General features: G+C 42.1%; 2 protein-coding genes across 3 annotated transcripts in view; both read left to right on the top strand.

Annotated features, from left to right (window-relative positions):
* Positions 1-3,772, top strand: part of CUBN (cubilin) — a 139,914-nt gene extending 136,142 nt beyond the window's left edge. The window contains exons 64-68 of the mRNA XM_042888520.1: positions 200-347; positions 477-658; positions 1,774-1,939; positions 2,815-3,050; positions 3,462-3,772. Coding sequence (XP_042744454.1) covers positions 200-347; positions 477-658; positions 1,774-1,939; positions 2,815-3,050; positions 3,462-3,569 — 840 coding nt within the window. The 3' untranslated portion in view covers positions 3,570-3,772. The remainder of the gene's footprint in view (positions 1-199; positions 348-476; positions 659-1,773; positions 1,940-2,814; positions 3,051-3,461) is intronic.
* A 2,579-nt stretch (positions 3,773-6,351) lies between these two features.
* Positions 6,352-18,636, top strand: part of RSU1 (Ras suppressor protein 1) — a 98,337-nt gene continuing 86,052 nt past the window's right edge. Inside the window, exons 1-3 of one of the 2 annotated variants that reach the window (XM_042888552.1) lie at positions 6,352-6,440; positions 9,357-9,468; positions 15,240-15,290. In XM_042888552.1, coding sequence (XP_042744486.1) covers positions 6,423-6,440; positions 9,357-9,468; positions 15,240-15,290 — 181 coding nt within the window. In that variant the 5' untranslated portion in view covers positions 6,352-6,422. Of the gene's footprint in view, positions 6,441-9,175; positions 9,215-9,356; positions 9,469-15,239; positions 15,291-18,636 lie in introns of those variants that run through there. The other variant, XM_042888553.1, reaches the window with a different exon arrangement.

The raw sequence follows: 18,636 nt of genomic DNA, 5'->3' as shown, positions 1-18,636 counted from the left end.
AAATACTTGTTATACTGGATTTGCTTCACATCATAACTGAACATATAGTATTGAGATATTAATAAGTGATTTCCTTGAGAGCTGTCAAATGTGATTGCCTGAATGATCTGTAAGTGCTAAAAGAATTCTTTACCTAGAGTTTGATAAGTAGAAAACTGCTGTATTACTACTTAGAAGTTTGTGATGTGTTGAATTCTAGCACAGCCAAGGATCAGCCCATAGATTCTGTGGCACTGAAACTTTGCCAGTCCCTGAATTTTATTCTCATGATCGTACTGCCATCGTGACTTTCAAATCAGATGAATACAGGATTAATAATGGAGTCAGATTTACCTATCAAGCTACAGGTAAGCTTGAAGAAATGTCAAGAAAATCTACTATTATAAAAAATCTGCAGTTCTTTTTGTTGATTCCATGCAGTGAGAAGCAGTACAAGAACCTGCAAAGCCTACATTATTTTAATTTTCTTACTCTAGGTTGCAGCAGAGAGTATAACCAGCCATTCGGTTACCTGAAGAGCCCTGGCTGGCCTGGTCGTCACCCCAACAATATGGATTGTTCTATTGTTCTGCGAGCTCCCCTGAATCACACGATTTCTCTCTTTTTCCATGCTTTCAGTTTGGAGGACAGCATCCAGTGTTCACGTGACTTTCTAGAGGTATTAAGACAATGTATATACATATGTGTGTGTGTGTGTGTGTGTGTGTGTGTGTGAGCCTGAGTCAAAATGTGATGAAGGACATTAACAGGGTTGATTGAAGTATGATCTGAACTGGCATTAGCACCTACCATATTGTTAAAGTTTTATGGTGAAAGATACTCAAGTACTGTAGTAAGAGGTTAAACATACACTATACAGTGTTTAAGACCAATGAATGGTTTTGTTATCAGAAAACTTATCTTTAATTAACTCGTGTTGATGTTACCCAATTTCAGAGCAAGCCGGGTAGATTTTAGCTAATATTAACATTTGTGCATGAATAGAAAGCATAAATCTGAGTACTTTCATTCCAGCATCAGATTCTGTCTAACTGATATTTTTCTTAAAAAGAGATATTTTTCCCTTTTTGTTGAGGGAAAAAAAGAGATCTAGTAACAAGCACGGGATACTTGCAAAAGCCTTTTGTTGCAGCAAAAAGCATATCCTCTGCACTGTCTTCACTCTGTCATCCTTGCTCAGGTCTTCCCCATATTTTGTCAAATGACAAAAATCCAATGTCTGTGGGAGAATCATTATTAATTCTCCTTTAATATCCTCTTTACTATCTCAAGAAATGGATCTGAACTCCACTATTATTGGAGCTCAAAAAAAGCACCAGATTAAATCTGAGGTAGGTAAAATGAGCTGTGTCTTAATGTGACCAGAGAAAAGACTGATCTGTGGAGTAAAGCATTAATCTTTTCATCTGGAATATTAACTTTTCTTATGAAAAGTAAAACATGGATTTGAATTTCAAGAGCACATCTTTAGCTCCTAGCCAATTAGTTCTTATTAGTCAGAAGATGTACCACACCATAAAATTTAGCTACCAGTTGCAGATGATATTTGCTCTGTGCAATTGCTCACAAAGCTCAGACGGTCTGATTAATAGTGTCTTTTCTCTTCTCTGCAAGAAGATAGTAGGAAAAATAAAAGTATTAAACGATAATTATAGTATGCAAGCAAGTCTATTATATAATTTGCACTGTGCTTGCATCACTGCATGATTGTAGTTGTATATAACTGGCATGGGGATTTAATGTTGGCAATGTTTTTTTTTGTGTCCCTTGCAGGTCAGAAATGGGAGTACTATGCAGTCACCACTGCTTGGCAGGTTCTGTGGAAACATTGTGCCCAGTCCAATCTTCCCCCAAAATCATGTTGTTTTCCTTCATTTCAAGAGTGATATTTCTGGGGCTCATGATGGATATGAAATTACTTGGACATCATCACCAAGTGGTAAGATTATAATAACAAAGTGATTTCTTTAACCGACACTGTACAGAAGGAAAACACAGACAGGTGGAATCCAGCCTGCTCATTTGGGGCCCTGACTCATCAAGACATAAAGCTTTCCCAAGCACATAGCTGACCCTGTTTTCTAGTATTGAATTTAGCAACTTCAGAGGATGCAGTCTGCTTAAACTGGTGATGTACATGTTTCACTGAGAGGCCAGAAAACATCAGGAATATCTATCTTGAGATGGTGATGGTGGTAATGGTGATGGTGGTGACTCAGTCTAGCTCAGTTGTGATAGGCCCTAAGATCTAGATGCTGCTGAGCCTGAAGAGGACTGGCATTTTCTCCAAGAAAATAATTTAGCTAAAATGCTGTACAGTGACTGTGTAATAGGTCTATTCAAAAATGGTGTATGAAATGGGGGTGAATAGCTGGGTAACAATTTGCTCTTGACATTAAGTTACTGAAGAGAGCTTATGGTCTGCAGAAAAGCACTGCAGAATAATTTTACAGTATTGGGTGATTTGGTAAGGAAGAGGCAAATGAAGTTCTGGATAGGAAAGAATTGATGAAGCAGATGGAAGAAAAAAAAAAAAGACAATCCTAACTTCTACAAAAATATGGTTTCTGAGTTGATTTTTAGCATTCAGCAACATCCAGTGGCATATGATGATCCTTCCATAATGTCAGGCTGCTGAAGCTAGCTAGAGCTTCACTTTGTCTCGTTGGAAAAGTGCTCTTACCTGTGTTCACTGTTCCAGCTTAGTGTCTCTCAATTTTTCAGTGCTACTAGTAATATTGTACTAACGTACTACACTGTGTAGTATCTTGTGAAACTAAGTCTCCTCAGCTAATTAAGCATCTCTATTTCCAGAATGTGGAGGAACATTGTATGGCAGCACTGGCACGTTTGCTAGTCCCAGGTACCCTGCAACTTACAGGAACAACACTGACTGTGAGTGGGCCATTACTGTGCCCAAGGGACAAATTGTCACAGTGAACTTCGATTTCATCAGCATTGATGACCCAGGGGATTGCAGTAGCAACTACCTGATTCTTTACAACGGGCCAGATACCAGCTATCCTCAGGCTGGGCCATACTGTGGGATGGTATGTATTCGCTTATGCCTATGAACTTTAATTGGCTAAAATTAGTTTTACTGCACCGTACTTAAGATTGTTTCAATAACTTTGGCATGAATTGTATACAAGCGAGCAGAGGTGAACGCATAAGGCTTCTGTGGCATCTTAGTAGCCTTTCACTGTGGACCTTACAGCGACATCTAGCGGGTGGCATCATTGAGCTTTTTTTTTTTTTTCTCTGAATTCAGTTGCTGTATTTGTGATTAAAATGTTCTTAACACCCTATGAGAGAAACGTGACAGCAGTACCTAGCATAGACATGAGATCTCTTCAATCAATGACTGAATTTGTACCCCACCTGTAGCACTGTGATTGGCTTTTTCACAGTATCTTGGTGTTATGTAAAACTTTTCAAATCTTCTTTGTCTTTAATTTTAGGATACAAACATCGCTCCATTCACTGCTACGTCGCATCAAGTCTACGTAAAATTTCATGCTGAGTATGTGACTTTACCATCAGGATTCCGGTTGAGCTGGAGAAGCTAGAATGTCCCTTAGGAGAAATATATTACTGTTCCTTGCTATGCTGAAGAGACTTTAGATCGTAAAATACATTTGAAACCCCATTCTGATAATTGTGACTGAAGTAAGGCCTTTTGAAAGTTACTGTAAGTACAGCTGTTAGGAATTTCAAAATTCTGTCAAAAATGTGACCTCTCGTATTGAAAATAAACTGGTTTTGAAACATATTTTATTATATTCTTCTTTATCATTTCAAAAGCTTTTGTAAGTGTGCAAAAAGAAAATTTACAATTAATGCTATGAGAAGTTAATTAGCCAGGATAAAACTTAAAATATTCAACATGAAGCTGTTAAGAGGAGCTAGGATACAAAGTTATCTTCAGTTAGTTCTGTAGTTCATGTCTGTGTTTCAACCATTTCTGAAAAATCACAGAATCGTGGAATCATTTATGTTGGAAGAGACATTTAGGATCACCAATTCCAACTGCGTTAGCTAAATCATAGCTAACGTTATTCAAACTAGAATAAAATCAGCCTTTGCTAAAACTGGCCCCTGTCCTATAGCCATTTACACACAGAAGCTGAAGAGCCGAAGAACTTCACATTTCTGTCTCTGTATTTATCATGTCAGATATTTAGACTTCAACATCTATGTTGTAACCGCATTTATAAAAAACTTGTGAGACTTGTGGCAAAAGTATCACCTTCCTAGGCAACTTGTGGGCAATTTTAGACATTTTAAAAATGGATGTAATTTCAGAATAGGGCAGATACCAAACTATCAATTGGATTTTTACTAACGCTAGTTTGCTCTCTCCCCAGGCTGACACACATCTTATGTCACAAATGCTGTTGGGATATACAGAGAACACTGGCTCACTCATGGAAATTTCTTAAAGAGATTGTTGCAGTCATTGATTATAAGTTACAATGGAATTGTTAATGGCAGCTCTAACAAACTCTGGAAATTCTTAGAGGATTTCCTGGTGCATATCAAAAAAAGCCTAATTACACAAAAATACCAAACATAATAGCTGAGGAGCCATCCTAGTTAAAAGACAAAGCAGAAAACAAAACAAAAAAGGGCAAAAATGTAGATGACATGATGTAAAACTCAAAATACTCATCATTCTGCAATTATCTGGTAACGTATGAAGGAGTGATATCTGTGAACTCCCACTGGCCAAGTAAATGAGACATAAGACATGGGTTTAGAGCCTTCTAATATGAAGAAAAATCTAGCTTGGGTACAGGTGATACACCTGCTAACATGCCAAAATATAACATGGAAAAAGGAGCAATATCTTTATTTGGATCAAACTAGGAAACTGCTGTGTTCTCTTGAGCTGCAGGCAGACCATAAAGTTCCTCTAATGGGGGAAGACACAAAAGAGCAAAATTAAGTGTCCCAGATCTTTTTCAATACTCCAAGCCGAGCTGATTTCATATTAGAAATCAAGAAATAATACAATCTCTGTCCATAAAGTTTATTAAAAACCTATAAAAGGGCACCTAAGAAAACAAATTCATCTGAACTGTCTGGAGATAAAACTACAAAATAAGCTCTAAATATAACAATTCATAAGACAATGTAAGTACAGTTAAGCATGGCTTCAGCTGGTTGTCTGCAGAGATCAGGAAAGAGTTCATTTATTCTAGGGGATGACTGGGACTGGATGTCTTTGTGTACATCCATCGTGCTTTTGACCTTCTGATGAATCATTGTGGATTTGGTGCAGTTGGGACAGGGCAGATGTGGTCGCTGGCTCTTGCTGCTGGATGGGTGGTGACACCAGCATTAGATTTTAGGCAAGAATATTGTGTTTTTGCACTTCAGCAGCCTGCAGCTCTGCTCATCTGGAAGCTGTTGGTGGAGAAGGGCAGATCTCACCCAGGCAGCTCTCTGCTGCTTCAAGGCTGGCCAAGTACATTCCTTTCCCATGTGGACAATGAGTTCTCTGACAGGCTGAACCTTGGTCTTGCCAAGAGTATGACAGTCCAACACACTTAATAGAAATCTGTACCTACTTTTAATTAATTAAGTTCATTAGTGGCTTTTTGCAGCTGATCTTGGTCACTCGTCATACAGTTTATTGACACACAGTTTGTTCCCCTGAGGAGACCCCTGGCCCCATGCTGGCCTGCCAAAGCTTTTGGTTGTTGCACAGTGTTTGGCTATGATTGGTGGGAGGCCAGTTTTGGCAATGCAGCCTTTGGCCCTGAGCTCCATAGGGAGGGCTGCAGTTAAACTGAGCAGTGTGTTGAAATCTTTACTTCATAAAAACAGATTTCACTAAGAGAAAAATCATATGTCACTTTCAAGCAGCTGAAATGCTTTCAGATAATTTTTTGATAAAGATAAATACTGATCTTGGTATGAATTTTGGTGATAATGCCAAACAAAATTTATGGAACCACTGAATTTCTGCAGAAAGAAGAAAATCTGAAGAACACCACAAAGGAGGGAAGAAGAAATCTGTAAGATTAATATGTTTTAAAAATCTAACAGTAAGTAATGCTTGGTACGTCTTTAAACGTTACAGCTATACTTCTGCATAATTGTATTTACATGTGAATAATATGCATGGGCTTCTGTAAAAAATTGAAAGCCCTGCAGAGAATTAATGCCCACGAAGACTGCTGAATGAAGCTGCTGGTACAAGGTTCAATTGATCTGGCCCAACTGACTCTTGCCAAAAATAGTCAAAGTCTAAAATTAGGGTAAATTATCAAACCCATTCTTTAAAAAAAAGCACAAAACAGGAAGAAAGTAACTCACTGTTGTCCTCTAGCATCTTATGTGAGCAACCACAAGAGAAATACCACTGCAGAGCTATTAAAGTGAAGGTCTTTAAAGGAGAGAGCTGTTGTCGAGACATGTTTCTGTCTTGGAAGGTAAGGAATAATTTAAAACACTTTAAAATGATTGCATGGCAAAAGCAAACTGAAACAACTAAACATGTAAACTTCTGAAAAAGGTCTGCTATTTGCGATGTACAGTTCAAAAGGCAAAGAATTTGTTTAATATGATTATGGCTTTGTTTCACAATACTACCAGGAATATAGTACCAGAAATATGCTTTTATGTTTCTGCATGTTGCTGACTGGTTTATAGATCATGCTACAGTTGTGAATACTGCATCTCTGTCTTGTAAAACCTGCATGGCTACAAATCTCTCCACTATAAAAGGCACAGTACAGATAATCAGTGTCCATGCTATCACTTTATAGAGTCAGATTATTTTTTTTACTTGTGTAAATTTTCTAGATGTTGTTATATCTACTTATTAAAAAGTATATTTTAGGTGACAGTTATATATGAATGGTAAGAACTTCAAAGACTAAGGTTTGAAAACATCCATAAAGCATTTCTGAATTGCCCTTCCTATGTGGTGGGGCCATTCTTTGTAAACAATGAGAAGTAATAACAGAATGAGTTCATTTGAGCTATGAACGAAAGGAGAGAGAATATATACAGCTACAGTGCTAAAAAAAAAAACAAAACAGTGCTGTTCAATTTAAAACATTCACCAATTTTAGTTAAATATTCAAAGCATTTTGACTGCAGAACTGTTTTCAGCTGGCTCATAAAGCAAAGGAGATGTCTCAGTTTTCCACAGTAACTCGAGATAAGTGTCCTAGGCACCAGAATTTAGATATTTAGTGTAATTATTTTTCTGTCAGCAGCCAAACTAATACCACAGAACTATTTGGCAGTCCTGATTAAAGGGAAATGTGATAAAAATTAGTAGCGCTGACTGCCATTCATAATAAGAACAATAGCAACAACACAGGGCTGCTAATAAATGATGCTTAAAATGATAATAGCTGATAGCAGAAATAGAAGCCAAAGTATAGTAGTTTGCTTTAATAAGGCAAAGATCAGCAAATGAACATCGTGTCAGTTATCACACATGATTAGTCTAATTTTGGCAGATACATTTTTAGCAGCAGTGCCTAGTAGTGGACAACTGTTTTTGCAGATGCATGTTGCTGTTCTAATACACTAACCCTAAATCAGAATGTAGTGTTTTTTTGGAGGAAAAGGAAACAATAGAATAATAATGCATAATTGGACAAAGAGGAATGGCTTGAAACTAAAAGGGCAGATTTAGGTTAGATTTCAAGTGGAAATTCTTTACTTGGGATGGTGAGGCACTGGCACTGCTGCCCAGAGCTGTGGTGCCCCATTCCTGGAGGCACTCAAGGCTGGGCAGGCTGGGGCCCTGGGCAACTTGAGCTGGTGGGGGCAGCCTGCCCGTGGCATGTGGCTGGGTGGATTTTAATGTCTTTTCCAACACAAGACACTCAATAATTCTATGATTTCCTTGGTTACAACTACCTCAGACAGCCACAGGAAAGGCAGTGTTGGACCCTACCCTCCCTTTGCTGCTTCTGATCATCAGAGTCAGCAGTGACCAGAGCTGAGAGGGACAGTAGAACAAGCAGGAGGCAAAGCTCAGTGTTATGTGCTGGGAAGGAATGCAGGGAGGTAGCTGCCTATCCTTGCAACAGGACTCACCTACTTTAACCAGCTGTCCTAAGACTTGTGCCTACGGGCAATTAATCTGGCTAAGGCTGTGAACATCCTCTGTAAGAGAACAGGAACCACCGAGCTCGTTGGCTGCTGGCCATAGGGCATTTCCTCAGACAGGAGCGTGGCACGGGTTTGTGCTCCTGCAGACAAAGAGGAGCGGTGCAGTTCGCTGGTATCCTTGGGACAGCAGAGCCCTGCCAGGCTGCCCCAAGGCAGCCCTTCAGGAAGCGACTCCGTGCAGCGAGCGCCATCTCGCGATAAATGTGGTACTGCATGTCAGCGATAAAACATCCCATTTCTTAGCAAGGAAAAGCTAAAATTATACCCATAGCAATGCTAAGCCAACGTTTCAGGCTGCATATGAGGAAAACGTTCTCAGAAGGGGCGGTGGGGCGCTGGCACGGGCTGTACGAAGAGGTGCTGGAGTCACTGTCCCTGAGGGCGTTCAAGAAACGCGTAGCTGTGACACTGAGGGAAGTGGTGGGTGGGCATAGTGGGAATATGGTGATGGCTGTACTAATGATCTCTTTTTCAACCGTGATGATCCTGTGATTTGCTGGTTAAGACACCTTTCCGCTTATCCTTGTTTTTTTGTGGAAAGGCTATGGTTCCCAGTGTGCGTCCAGGCTTTGGGTCATTTTAGAGACGGAGTCGTTAATTGCTTTGAGCTTCTCTATGTGAGGAATGACAGCGAGCAGGACATCCCAGCCCTGACACGCTCAGGTGCGGGTGCACCAGACAGCACCACCGCGCATGCGCCACAGCTTAAGGCGCACAACCGGGATTCCAGCGGCTGCGGCCTGAAGTTCCCGCTCTCAGACACGGTTCGCGCTTATTGGCCGACGAACCACATCCTCCAACTCTCCTAGCCAATGGTCAACGAGTCGGTACAGGGAAAGCGCACTGGTTGGCTCGGTACCTTTGCGGACCGCTATTGGCAACGCCCCCAGCGCGCGGACCGCTCTCCGGAAACTCGGGGAGGCCTCCGCTTCCTGGGCAGGGCGGCAGCGCGGCTGCGCGCGGGAGGGGCTCGGCTCAGGGGAGGGCCGGGCTGGAGGCGTGCAACTGTGGGGCTCCGCCCAGCCGCCACAGCCGCCGCCACCGCCTCGACCCAACGCCGCCGCGCCGCGCAGTGAGTAGGGGTGGGGTCCCGCGGTGGTGGGTCGGGGTGATGCGCAGGGACGTGGGGCGAGAGGGGACTCGCGGGCAGTATTGCTGTGCCGAGCTGGGACCGCCCTTGTGACGGTGTGTGTGTCTGTACGTGTCCCGCCCAGGCCATGTCCAAGTCGCTGAAGAAGATCGTGGAGGAGAGCCGGGAGAAGAACCAGCCCGAGGTGGACATGTGCGACCGCGGCATCTCCAACATGCTGGACGTGCCCGGCCTGTGTGCGTAGCGGGGCGGCGCGGGCGGGAGCGGCGGCACTGCCTTATTTGGGCCGGGGCTGCGGGCGGGAGTGGCCGCGGTGCGGGGAGCCGCTGGCCCGTGCGAGCGGGGTGGGGGAGCGCAACCCGTGTCTGCCCCGCCCGGGCGCGGGGATTGTGCAGAACTGCGGAGTGTGCCCACGGGCCTTCCTTCTCCGCCGGTTCTCTTCCCGCTGCCGAGCTGTGCGGGGCACGTCGCGCTGTAGAGCCCATGGTGTGATCCCTGTTCAGGAAGGAGCTTCCCTGCACTCTGCTGGATGAGTGTTGTTTCAGACTAACTAGTGGCCGGCTCACCTTGATCGCAGACTGCTCGTTAGATCTGCGCTTACCCTTTTGATAGCCTCTGATGCATTAAGATGTGGGCTAGAAGCTGTTGCTAAGTTCAGAACAACCGAAGTCCTGATAGGACACATCGAGTCCGATAATCAGCACTAAGGCGCGTGGTCAGCTTTGCTCCTTCAGCTGGGAGGAAAGATAACACTGAAGTGCATCAGCTGGAAGTTCATGTCCTACCCTTAACTGTGTGGGAGCGCTGAGGACTGCAGCAGCTCTAGGAGGAGTTTCACCATTTCTGGATGTTTTCAAGGAAAGGGTAGATGTGGCACTTAAGGACGTGGTTTAGTGGGCATGGACTCGTGGTGCCCCAGTTACACTGCACCAGCTGAGTGTGTGCAGATGCACACACCTGTACAGACTGAGTTGTGTGCTTTAGCGTAGTGATTCAGGGCCTTATCCAAGTTGAGATCATCCTTGTGGGAGATACAAAGGCTCACTGGGTTGGAGAATAGTCTGAAGTTACATTTGGTGGCTGCTGATGAGTTTTTTGTTTTCTGAAGCATAATGATTGCTCCCTCCTCAGAGGGCCAGTAACTCCCACGGGAAGCTGCCCTCTGCAGTTTCGGTTGTTTTTCAAGAAGTGTGCCAAGCCTTGTCCAGCTGCAGGTGTGGGTACTCTCTGTGGGTGGCCGGTGAGCTTGCCTTTAAACTTTTGTAACTTAATTCACATAAAGTAGATACAGTTGCACTGACTTGAAAGCAGTGTGCCATGTAACTGCTGTTGTGTGCAAGTCCCCTTCCTTCAACTACTGGGCTATTCTTGTTACCTGTATAAAGACAAGGGATACTAGAAAGGACTCCTAACAAGGAGGGAGGAGAAGAAGGGAAGAATACATGCAGCAGCTTTGCTTGGACTCTCTTCAGGCTTTTGTTCCATCCATACAGGACAGACACTTTTTTTCTTTTGCCTTGACTTCTGCCATCCCAAGGAAGTCTATAGGGCAGATAGAACAAACCAAACATTTTCCTGTGTCAAATTTTGATGTTGCCTCAAAATTGATCAGAAATGCTTTTCATATCTGAAATGAACATTCATGTCTAAAATTGTCCTAAAGTAGCTTAAACCTAGACGTTTGTTGACTCCTCCATCTCTTCCTGCTTTCTCTTTCCTTAAAGGGAAGGCTGAGCTGTCAGCTGGTTTGTCAGAGGAGGCCATGCGATCATTGGGAGGGCTGGAGCACCTCCTGTGGGGACAGGCTGGGGGAACTGAGCTTGTTCAGCCTGGAGAAGAGAAGGCTCTAGGGAGACCTCACTGTAGCCTTCCAGTACCTAAATTGCTAAGAGGAAAGCTGGAGAAGGACACTTTATGAAGGAGTCTAGTGATAGGTCAAGGAGTGATGGCTTTAAACTAGAATAGAAGAGATGTAGGTAAGGTGTTAGGAGGGAATTCTTTACTTGGAGGTCGGAGAGGCACTGGCACTGCTGCCCAGAGCTGTGGGTGCCAACGCTCAAAGCTGGGTTGGATGGGCTCAGGGCAGCCCTGCCCGTGGCACGGGGTGGAACCAGAGGGGCTTTAAGGTCTCTTCTAATGCAAACCATTTCATTTGAGATTTGAAATGTCCCTTGGTCTCGGTGTTCTGTAATTCGGTGCATCACACTAACACAAAGATCAGGTGAAACAATTTTAAACTTTAAAATATTTTCTTATTATTCCGATATGCAAAACAAATGTTGTACCAGTGGTTAAAACATTTGTGTGCTATTTGTGCACCCCTATATGAATAGCTTTAATGAGTGTCTTCTCTTGTGGAAATGTTTGAGTTCTGCTTGTTTGGTTTGTTGTTTTGTTTGTTATTAATTCAATATTCTGGAATAAATAGATTACATTTGTTTACAAAACACTTCGATATTGACCGGTGGAGGTAAAGAGAATCAGATTATGTCCTGTAAAGTGAATTATCTCATTAAAGCTAGTGGGGTGTGATGCCTTTTGCCTGGCTCAGACATTTTTTTTTGTGGGAATCTAAGCAGAGTTGTTCTTAGAGCAAGAAACAGTCCCTGATCCGTGATTTACTTCACTTGAAGTGATAGGTGTGGTGAAGCTATGAATTATTTTGTCCCAATAACTCAGGACATCTGCTGCTCTGTAGTCTCGTTGGGGGAAGGAATATTGGATGAAATGCTATTTACTTGTAGTGTTAATTTGTTCTCGTTATCATTCCATCTGTGAGCTATTCATATTTTATACAAAGCATGTACTTGTGTGGTAGGAATTAATATGCCTAGAATTTTGGTTCGTTCCTAGAGTAACCGCAGCGCAGACAACAGCGTCAGGCTGCTTGCAGGTTGTGTTGTGTTCTGCTGCAGGGCTCATTCTATGGGAACTTCCTGCAGTGGGAGAGGCAGTGCCCTATCTTGGTCCAGCAAGAACTCCGGAGTCTTCCTGTTATGGTGTTTTTGGTTGTTTGTTTGGTTTTTTTTTTTCCTTTTTTTTTTTTTTTTTTTTTTTTTTTTTTTTTTTTGGGAGAAAAATAAGCAAAGATTTGCCATCCAGATATGTTGTGTAGAGCTAACTGGCAGTGTGGTGGAAGCAGCCCTTGATACTGGGGTGAAAAGAGAAGAGCTTAAATTCTCTTCCCCCACCCACTCTGTTTTGATGCAGTTGTGGGCTTGGGACCATCACAAGAGTTTGTAGTTACTGGGTGAGTAAATTGCTCAGGCAGCCATTGGTATCCTCACCCTGTAACTTCTGTGTGCACATATGATGCATCCTTGAAATCCAAGTAAGTTATCTCCTGTGTATGAATCAGTGTCGTGCCAACAGCGGCTCTGAATCTGCAGTCCTTACAGCCTCCTTTCTTTGTGTCTCCTGTGCTACTGTACAGAGGTTACAGTTATTGCCCTTTGGGAATCCCTATGCCTTTGCATCTCAGAGGAGACAAAGGGAGATGGTTCCAGCTGCACCTCCTTCAGCCTTCTCATGGTACTTGGGGGTATTAATTAGTTGCTGAAGGCAGGTGTCTGCTGATAGAGTTGGTAGTTTAGTTGTGTAATGGACTATCGATGTGTATTTATAGGATAAGGAGCACTACAACCAGTTGATCCTACAGCACAGTCCTTTTCATGTAAGAAAATATGTGACAGCAAAAGACTTGGTGTTTCCAGGGACTTCTCGTTTCACAAAGGTCACCTTAATGTAAGGGAGAAAGTTTACCTCTTTTACAGGACGGCCAAGCATCTCTTTATGCCTCATCTCCTGCAGGTAGTCCAGTGCACATGTCCCTAAATCTTTTTTCCCCCTCGTGGGATGTAGGCATATTTATGGTTGAAGATACAATAGGGTTCTTTGTCAAGACCCGGGATTGGCTGGGATGCTGGGGCTTTTCAGGCAAGGTGTCCAGGTTTGGCTGAATCTGGACAGTAAGGTCCAGTTTGAGAAGTCTTTGATGGATTGAAATCCATGAAATCCTTGATGTTGGGACTTTGTTCTATTCTGTAGCGACATGTTAGGAAGAAAATGCTTATGAAAACTGACAACATGGTTGAGGAAGACGGAGGTGTGACAAATGGGGAGACAGCAGTGAGTAGTGCCTGTATGCTTGTGCTGTTAGAGGCCAGCAATACATGTGCCTTGAGGGGTTAGTCAGCAGTCCTAGCTTTAAAATCAGAATATGCACAGAACCTCTTAAGATGCATCAATTCAGGAGTTCAATGCTCCGAAGATCTGGATCTGCACACTGAGAACTTAATTGACCCTTTACAAGCACATTCACTTTCAATGGGTAAAAATAATGTAGTGGCAGGCATGGAACATCAAATGCATTAGCATGTATTATTGCAGGGTCTGTCACAGTTCTCTGTTTAAAAACGCTTCCTTTCTTACTGCTTTGTTCCTTAGTTCAGTCTTCAGCAGCTTTGATCAGAGGCTTGCTTGTTTGCTGCTGAATGCAGCACTGAATGGAGTTCAGGGACTTTCTCCTTCAGTGGCCTGTGTGCAGTGATCTCTCCTCTTTAGCTGGTTTCTTGCACAAATTAAAAGCCATACTAATTATTTGTATGTTGAGTACTGAATTATTGAATCTTGTGTACACAGACAGGAAATTCCAGACCCTTCTTTAAGCCCATTTGAATTGTTCTGATCTGTGTGCTTCAAGTATGCTCTGCTTAAGAGTTTCAGCTGGCAAACTTGGCCATGTCTGGCCATAACGTTAACGAACTATCATTCATTGAAGTCACATTCTCCTCACAGAAAAGAGTTAAGAGAAGTATATGGTACTGGTGCCTAAACTTGAGCTTTTCCTTGAGGACTTGGGGTTAGTCTGCTGTGATATTAAAAGACATGTCATGGGGACTGGTGATTTTAAGTGCACAGTTCAGGGAGTGATGTGTGAAATACACTGCTGTGCATAAGGGGCTTGATAATAGGAACTGAGAATATCAAGTCTGCATCTGAAGGATGTGGAGCTAATAACAGGCTTCCCTACGTTTGGTTCCAATCTTTGAGGCTGCTGTACCCTTTTGCCCTCCTTCTCCTAGTGAGCTGTTGCAGCAGCACTCGTGCTTGTTCTTTAAGAGAAGTTTGGGGTGGGTGCACTGTTTCTTCCTTTCTGCTCCCAGCCTTTCCTTCCTCCCCAGCCTGCAGCTGCAGGGGAAACTGTGGCAAACCATTTTGATTTTACCCTGAACTTTCTGTTCTGTTTCTGCCTTTGGGTGATTGCATTTGTTCTGCTGTCAGATTACCTCTGCCTGTGTTAAGAGTTTAAGGGTTGCCTGAAGCAGCACAAAGCACATTGCTGGGAAGTGGTTCCTTTACTGTTACAGTGGTTCTCTCAAACTTGCAAAGTAGGAAGTATGTGTTAGCATGACCAGTTCTCATCCATACTTACCAGGATGCCTTTGTTCCATGAGGCAGCTGTATCACTTCTAGGGCTGTTCTGGAGAGACAGCACTGCAAGTAAAGGCGTAAAGGAGGTTTGTCTAGTTCAATCAAGTGTGTAAAACTGCTTCATGGGTGAAAGGCTGTAAATACAGCTATTGCTGCTTGGGACTTGAAGATACTGAATAGGGAATGGGGGGATGTGATGTATGTCATGTTGCTGTTTGGGTAAATGTTAATCTATCGGTTCTTTCTTGGTTAGGATTTGAAAGACAGAGATGAAAAAGGCGTTCCTGTACACATCCTGTAGGAGTGTGTGTGGAGTCAGGCTTATTCAGGGAGGCAGGGTACCGCTTGTGTTAACAGTGCTTCGTGAAGAAACAGAGACAGGAGTAAAGGAATGGAGAAGGGGCTCAATGCATCCCTAAGTCGTGAGCCTGTCTTGGTTTTTGTATTCATGCATATGAACTGGAATTGCTTAACTGGGGAGAGTAACTCATGGGGTTTTTTAGCTGAAATGAATGCAAGCTTTCAGTTGCTATGTCTGTTCATAAACTAATTTTTTTTTTCTCTTCATTTACAGTTACCTTGTCTCATATCACACAGCTGGTTTTGAGTCACAACAAGCTTACAAGTAAGTATTCTACTTCCTACTTCATTGCAGCTGCAGAGCAGTATTTAAAAGCTGCTGCTACTAGTTTATTTTTTATGGAGTGAGTGTCACTACTTAGAGACTGGTGTTGGTGAAACACTTAACAGAAAAAACATTGAGGGTATAAACCAGCAGTCATATTCAACATTTCTTTCTGACTTCAAAACAAATTTTCCACGTACTAGAGTCAATTAGTCAACTTGTCATACTAGTGCCAAGTAGTCAAAAATCCATTCTCTATCTTTAGAATTTTTTTGAGCTGTAGCAAAAAAAAAACACAACAGTTTGCTTTTTAGGATGTGGATAATTCCTTTGACTGGAGCAAGTGAAAACTACAACTCAGCTGCGTTACATCTATAATTAAGTGGATGTGATGAAGGCCAACTGAATGTGTGCTTTGGGCATGAAAGTCAACCTGTCTTATTGACAACAACAACAAATCTTTTGAGTGTAAACTGTCTCTTGATTGTATTGCAGTACAACATCTTCAGTTATTACCCTCTGGATACTACTTCTCCTAGCCTCAATTGAGGTGTTGGTGGAGATCATATCATGAAAACAGACTCTCTCTTGTGAGGCAAAATAAATTATTTCTCTGTAAGAGAAAGCTTCATGCTTATCTGTCTTTTTTTTCCAAACACTGCTACTTGGCTTTTGAAAGACAAGCAGTGAGTTTCATCTTGTCCCTGTTATGGTGTGTCTTGTAAAGAGAAGAAAAGTCCTGGTTTTGTTGATGTTCTGCTTGTCCTTCTCTGTTTTCAGCACGTGTCATGTGTCTCACTCTTCTCTTTTTGAAACTGTTTTGAAACTTTTTAATTTTTTAAGAGTGTGGAAATGGAGAGAGGAGTGGAACTACTCAAGTGGGCTTGTATTGGAGAGCAGACTGGGCAGTTGTTGTAGCTCACACCAGGCTATCCCCAGAAAAAGCTTTACAGATTGAGAGTAGGGTGGAGGAAAAATAAAAAAGCAGCAACCAATCAAAACTGTCAAATTCTCAGCAATTTGCTGCATAAGCTGTAAGATAGCATTTCCCCTGCACACATACTAAGTCATGGCCTGAACCAGTGTTTGAGCACCTAGTAGGAAGGCAGGGTCAAGCCAGGAGAGCTCAGGTGCATGCAATGCCCTGAGTGATGGAAGTGGTGCAGCTGGGATCCACCCCTTCCTAGACCTCATTTAAGGGTTGGCAGTGGAGGTGAGGGAGTCTTGCTGGAGATCCCTGTGTACCTGAGGCCTCCTAAGGGTAAGCAGATTTTTTTTCCTTTCTGTGTCCATGGCTGTTGTATTTGAGCAAGTCCTCACTTGCTGCAGCCTAGGACCTTGCTACTCTGCAGTCATTGCTGTGCTATCTCGTTACAATCTGTTATTTAAAATGTATGTATTAACATGGAAATCTTGTTTAAGGATTTGAAAGTTCAAAGAGGATTAAGCACGAAGAAAGTGAAAATATTCTTGGATTCTACCATGTGAACACTGATTCTCTGGATGTTGTTTAGTGTAGTTTAGTAGTCATGAGCAGCTTAAATGATTGCACAAAGTAGTGTGAAATATGAAATAATATGGGTGGTATTTGAGCACCAGTGAGAAATATGAAGTAAGTATTCTAGGCTCTGTTCTCCTAGCTGTATAGTGTCCTCTTGACTTTGATTTCTTTATAAATTTGACCAGCGATTTCCTGCTACCTAACTTGCAGATGACAGGTGATGAGGAAATTTATGAGCAATGTTAGGAAAAGAAAATGTTAAGCACTGTTATTAAACACGCAGATCTACTTCTAGTTTATAAGGTCAGAAAGTTGCAAGTAGCTAGAAACTGAGAAAATGGTTTGGGAAAACATTATTATAACCTTTGGCTGTGAATCATCTGTTATCAGCCTCCGATGAAGCTTGGGCCACCAAGTCTGGGGCTTTTATGTTCCCTCCAGTCACTGTAAGGAGATGCATGTCTCTGACCTCAAGCTGCCTAAAGTTAGGCAGGTAGCTGTGCTCAGTTCAGCCACTTTAGTTCTGCAGTTTTTAGAGGGTTGTGGGCACCTTGAGACAGCATTTTGTTCTGCTCACCTCTATCTAAAACCTGTGTGAGAGAAGGTCAGATGACTCATCTGAAGTTGGGTTAAGTGAATTATGCTTAGTGCTGCTGGGCAGAAATTGGTTCTCATCTGTTGTCTGCTCTGATGTCTTTTGAATGAGTGCTGCCTGGCACAGGGATAAAATGAGCTGTAAGTGTTATTCTTGGTAAATATGACTATTCTTTCCCTTTTTAAATTTAATTCTAAAACTTCTGAATGCTAATAAACTTCTGAGGACTTGATTGTCTCTTCCATATGACACCTTACAAATCTTAAATGTAGTTGATGAGTGAGTTCAGCTGAATGCACAGCTGGTTGGGCTTATAGCAGTTAACGGTAATTCTGAGGAAGAGAAGGCAGGCTGAAACTCCTGCAGTGAGACTCCAGTCAGGGTAAACTTGTATGTCTGAGAATTGAGCCAGAAGAGAGAGCGACATCCCTCAGCTTAAATGCCAAAACTGCAAGCTATGTAACAAACCTATATCCTAGTTAGAAATTTTGGCTGAAGACCTGACTGAAGATATGTTAGTAAGAGGTGTCCAAGAAGAATGCTTTCAGGTTTTTTTCATTCAAAAAAAAAAAAGCCAAGCTAGACCTCTGTTTTGGAATTAGTTTTGATTTTCAAAATACTGGTTTAAGGGCTGCTGTATTCTACAACTGCATTATGTTAAATCTCTTTTTTTTTTTATTTTTTTATTTTTAATTTCTTCTTTATTCTAAAGTAGCCCTTAGACCAACAGGCTGCAAGAGAATATCTGTTCTCTCAGCCTAGAAATACTGTCCACCTGTCTATGTTTGGTTTTATTTCAGGGGATGGTAAAACCACTTCTCCTGAGAAGTAACTCGCCGTGTCTGAAAGTTCCTATTCTTTCACAGAATGATATAGACACTTAAATAGGCAGCACACATTTTAAAAAGGCTAAATTTGAAGTTCATATTTTCATATTTGACACTGTTGACCTAATCTTTTAAGCTACGTAATTAATTGTCTTAGCAGATTGCTCTTAAAATGTCTAGGAAGCAGGTGGCACTGACACTTGACATGCTACACTAAGGTCATATTAGCATCTTCTACTAGTTTTCTGCCATTTAAATGAGTGTTCTGCTTGCTGTTTTTTCTGCTGTTTAGAGTAAATATGTCTATCTAGAAGAATAAATATATGTAAAAATTGAATATGCATGTTTTATGTAACTGCATTTCATATTTTTGCCAGCAAACTATTAAAAGTAAGTAAAGTTTCATTAGCAAGTATGAGAATT

The sequence above is a fragment of the Lagopus leucura genome, unplaced genomic scaffold, assembly GCF_019238085.1.
Source record: "Lagopus leucura isolate 7727_CA_CO unplaced genomic scaffold, USGS_WTPT01 Super-Scaffold_100157, whole genome shotgun sequence".
Classification (NCBI taxonomy): Eukaryota; Metazoa; Chordata; class Aves; order Galliformes; family Phasianidae; genus Lagopus; species Lagopus leucura.
This window is presented reverse-complemented; position numbering and strand designations above follow the sequence as displayed.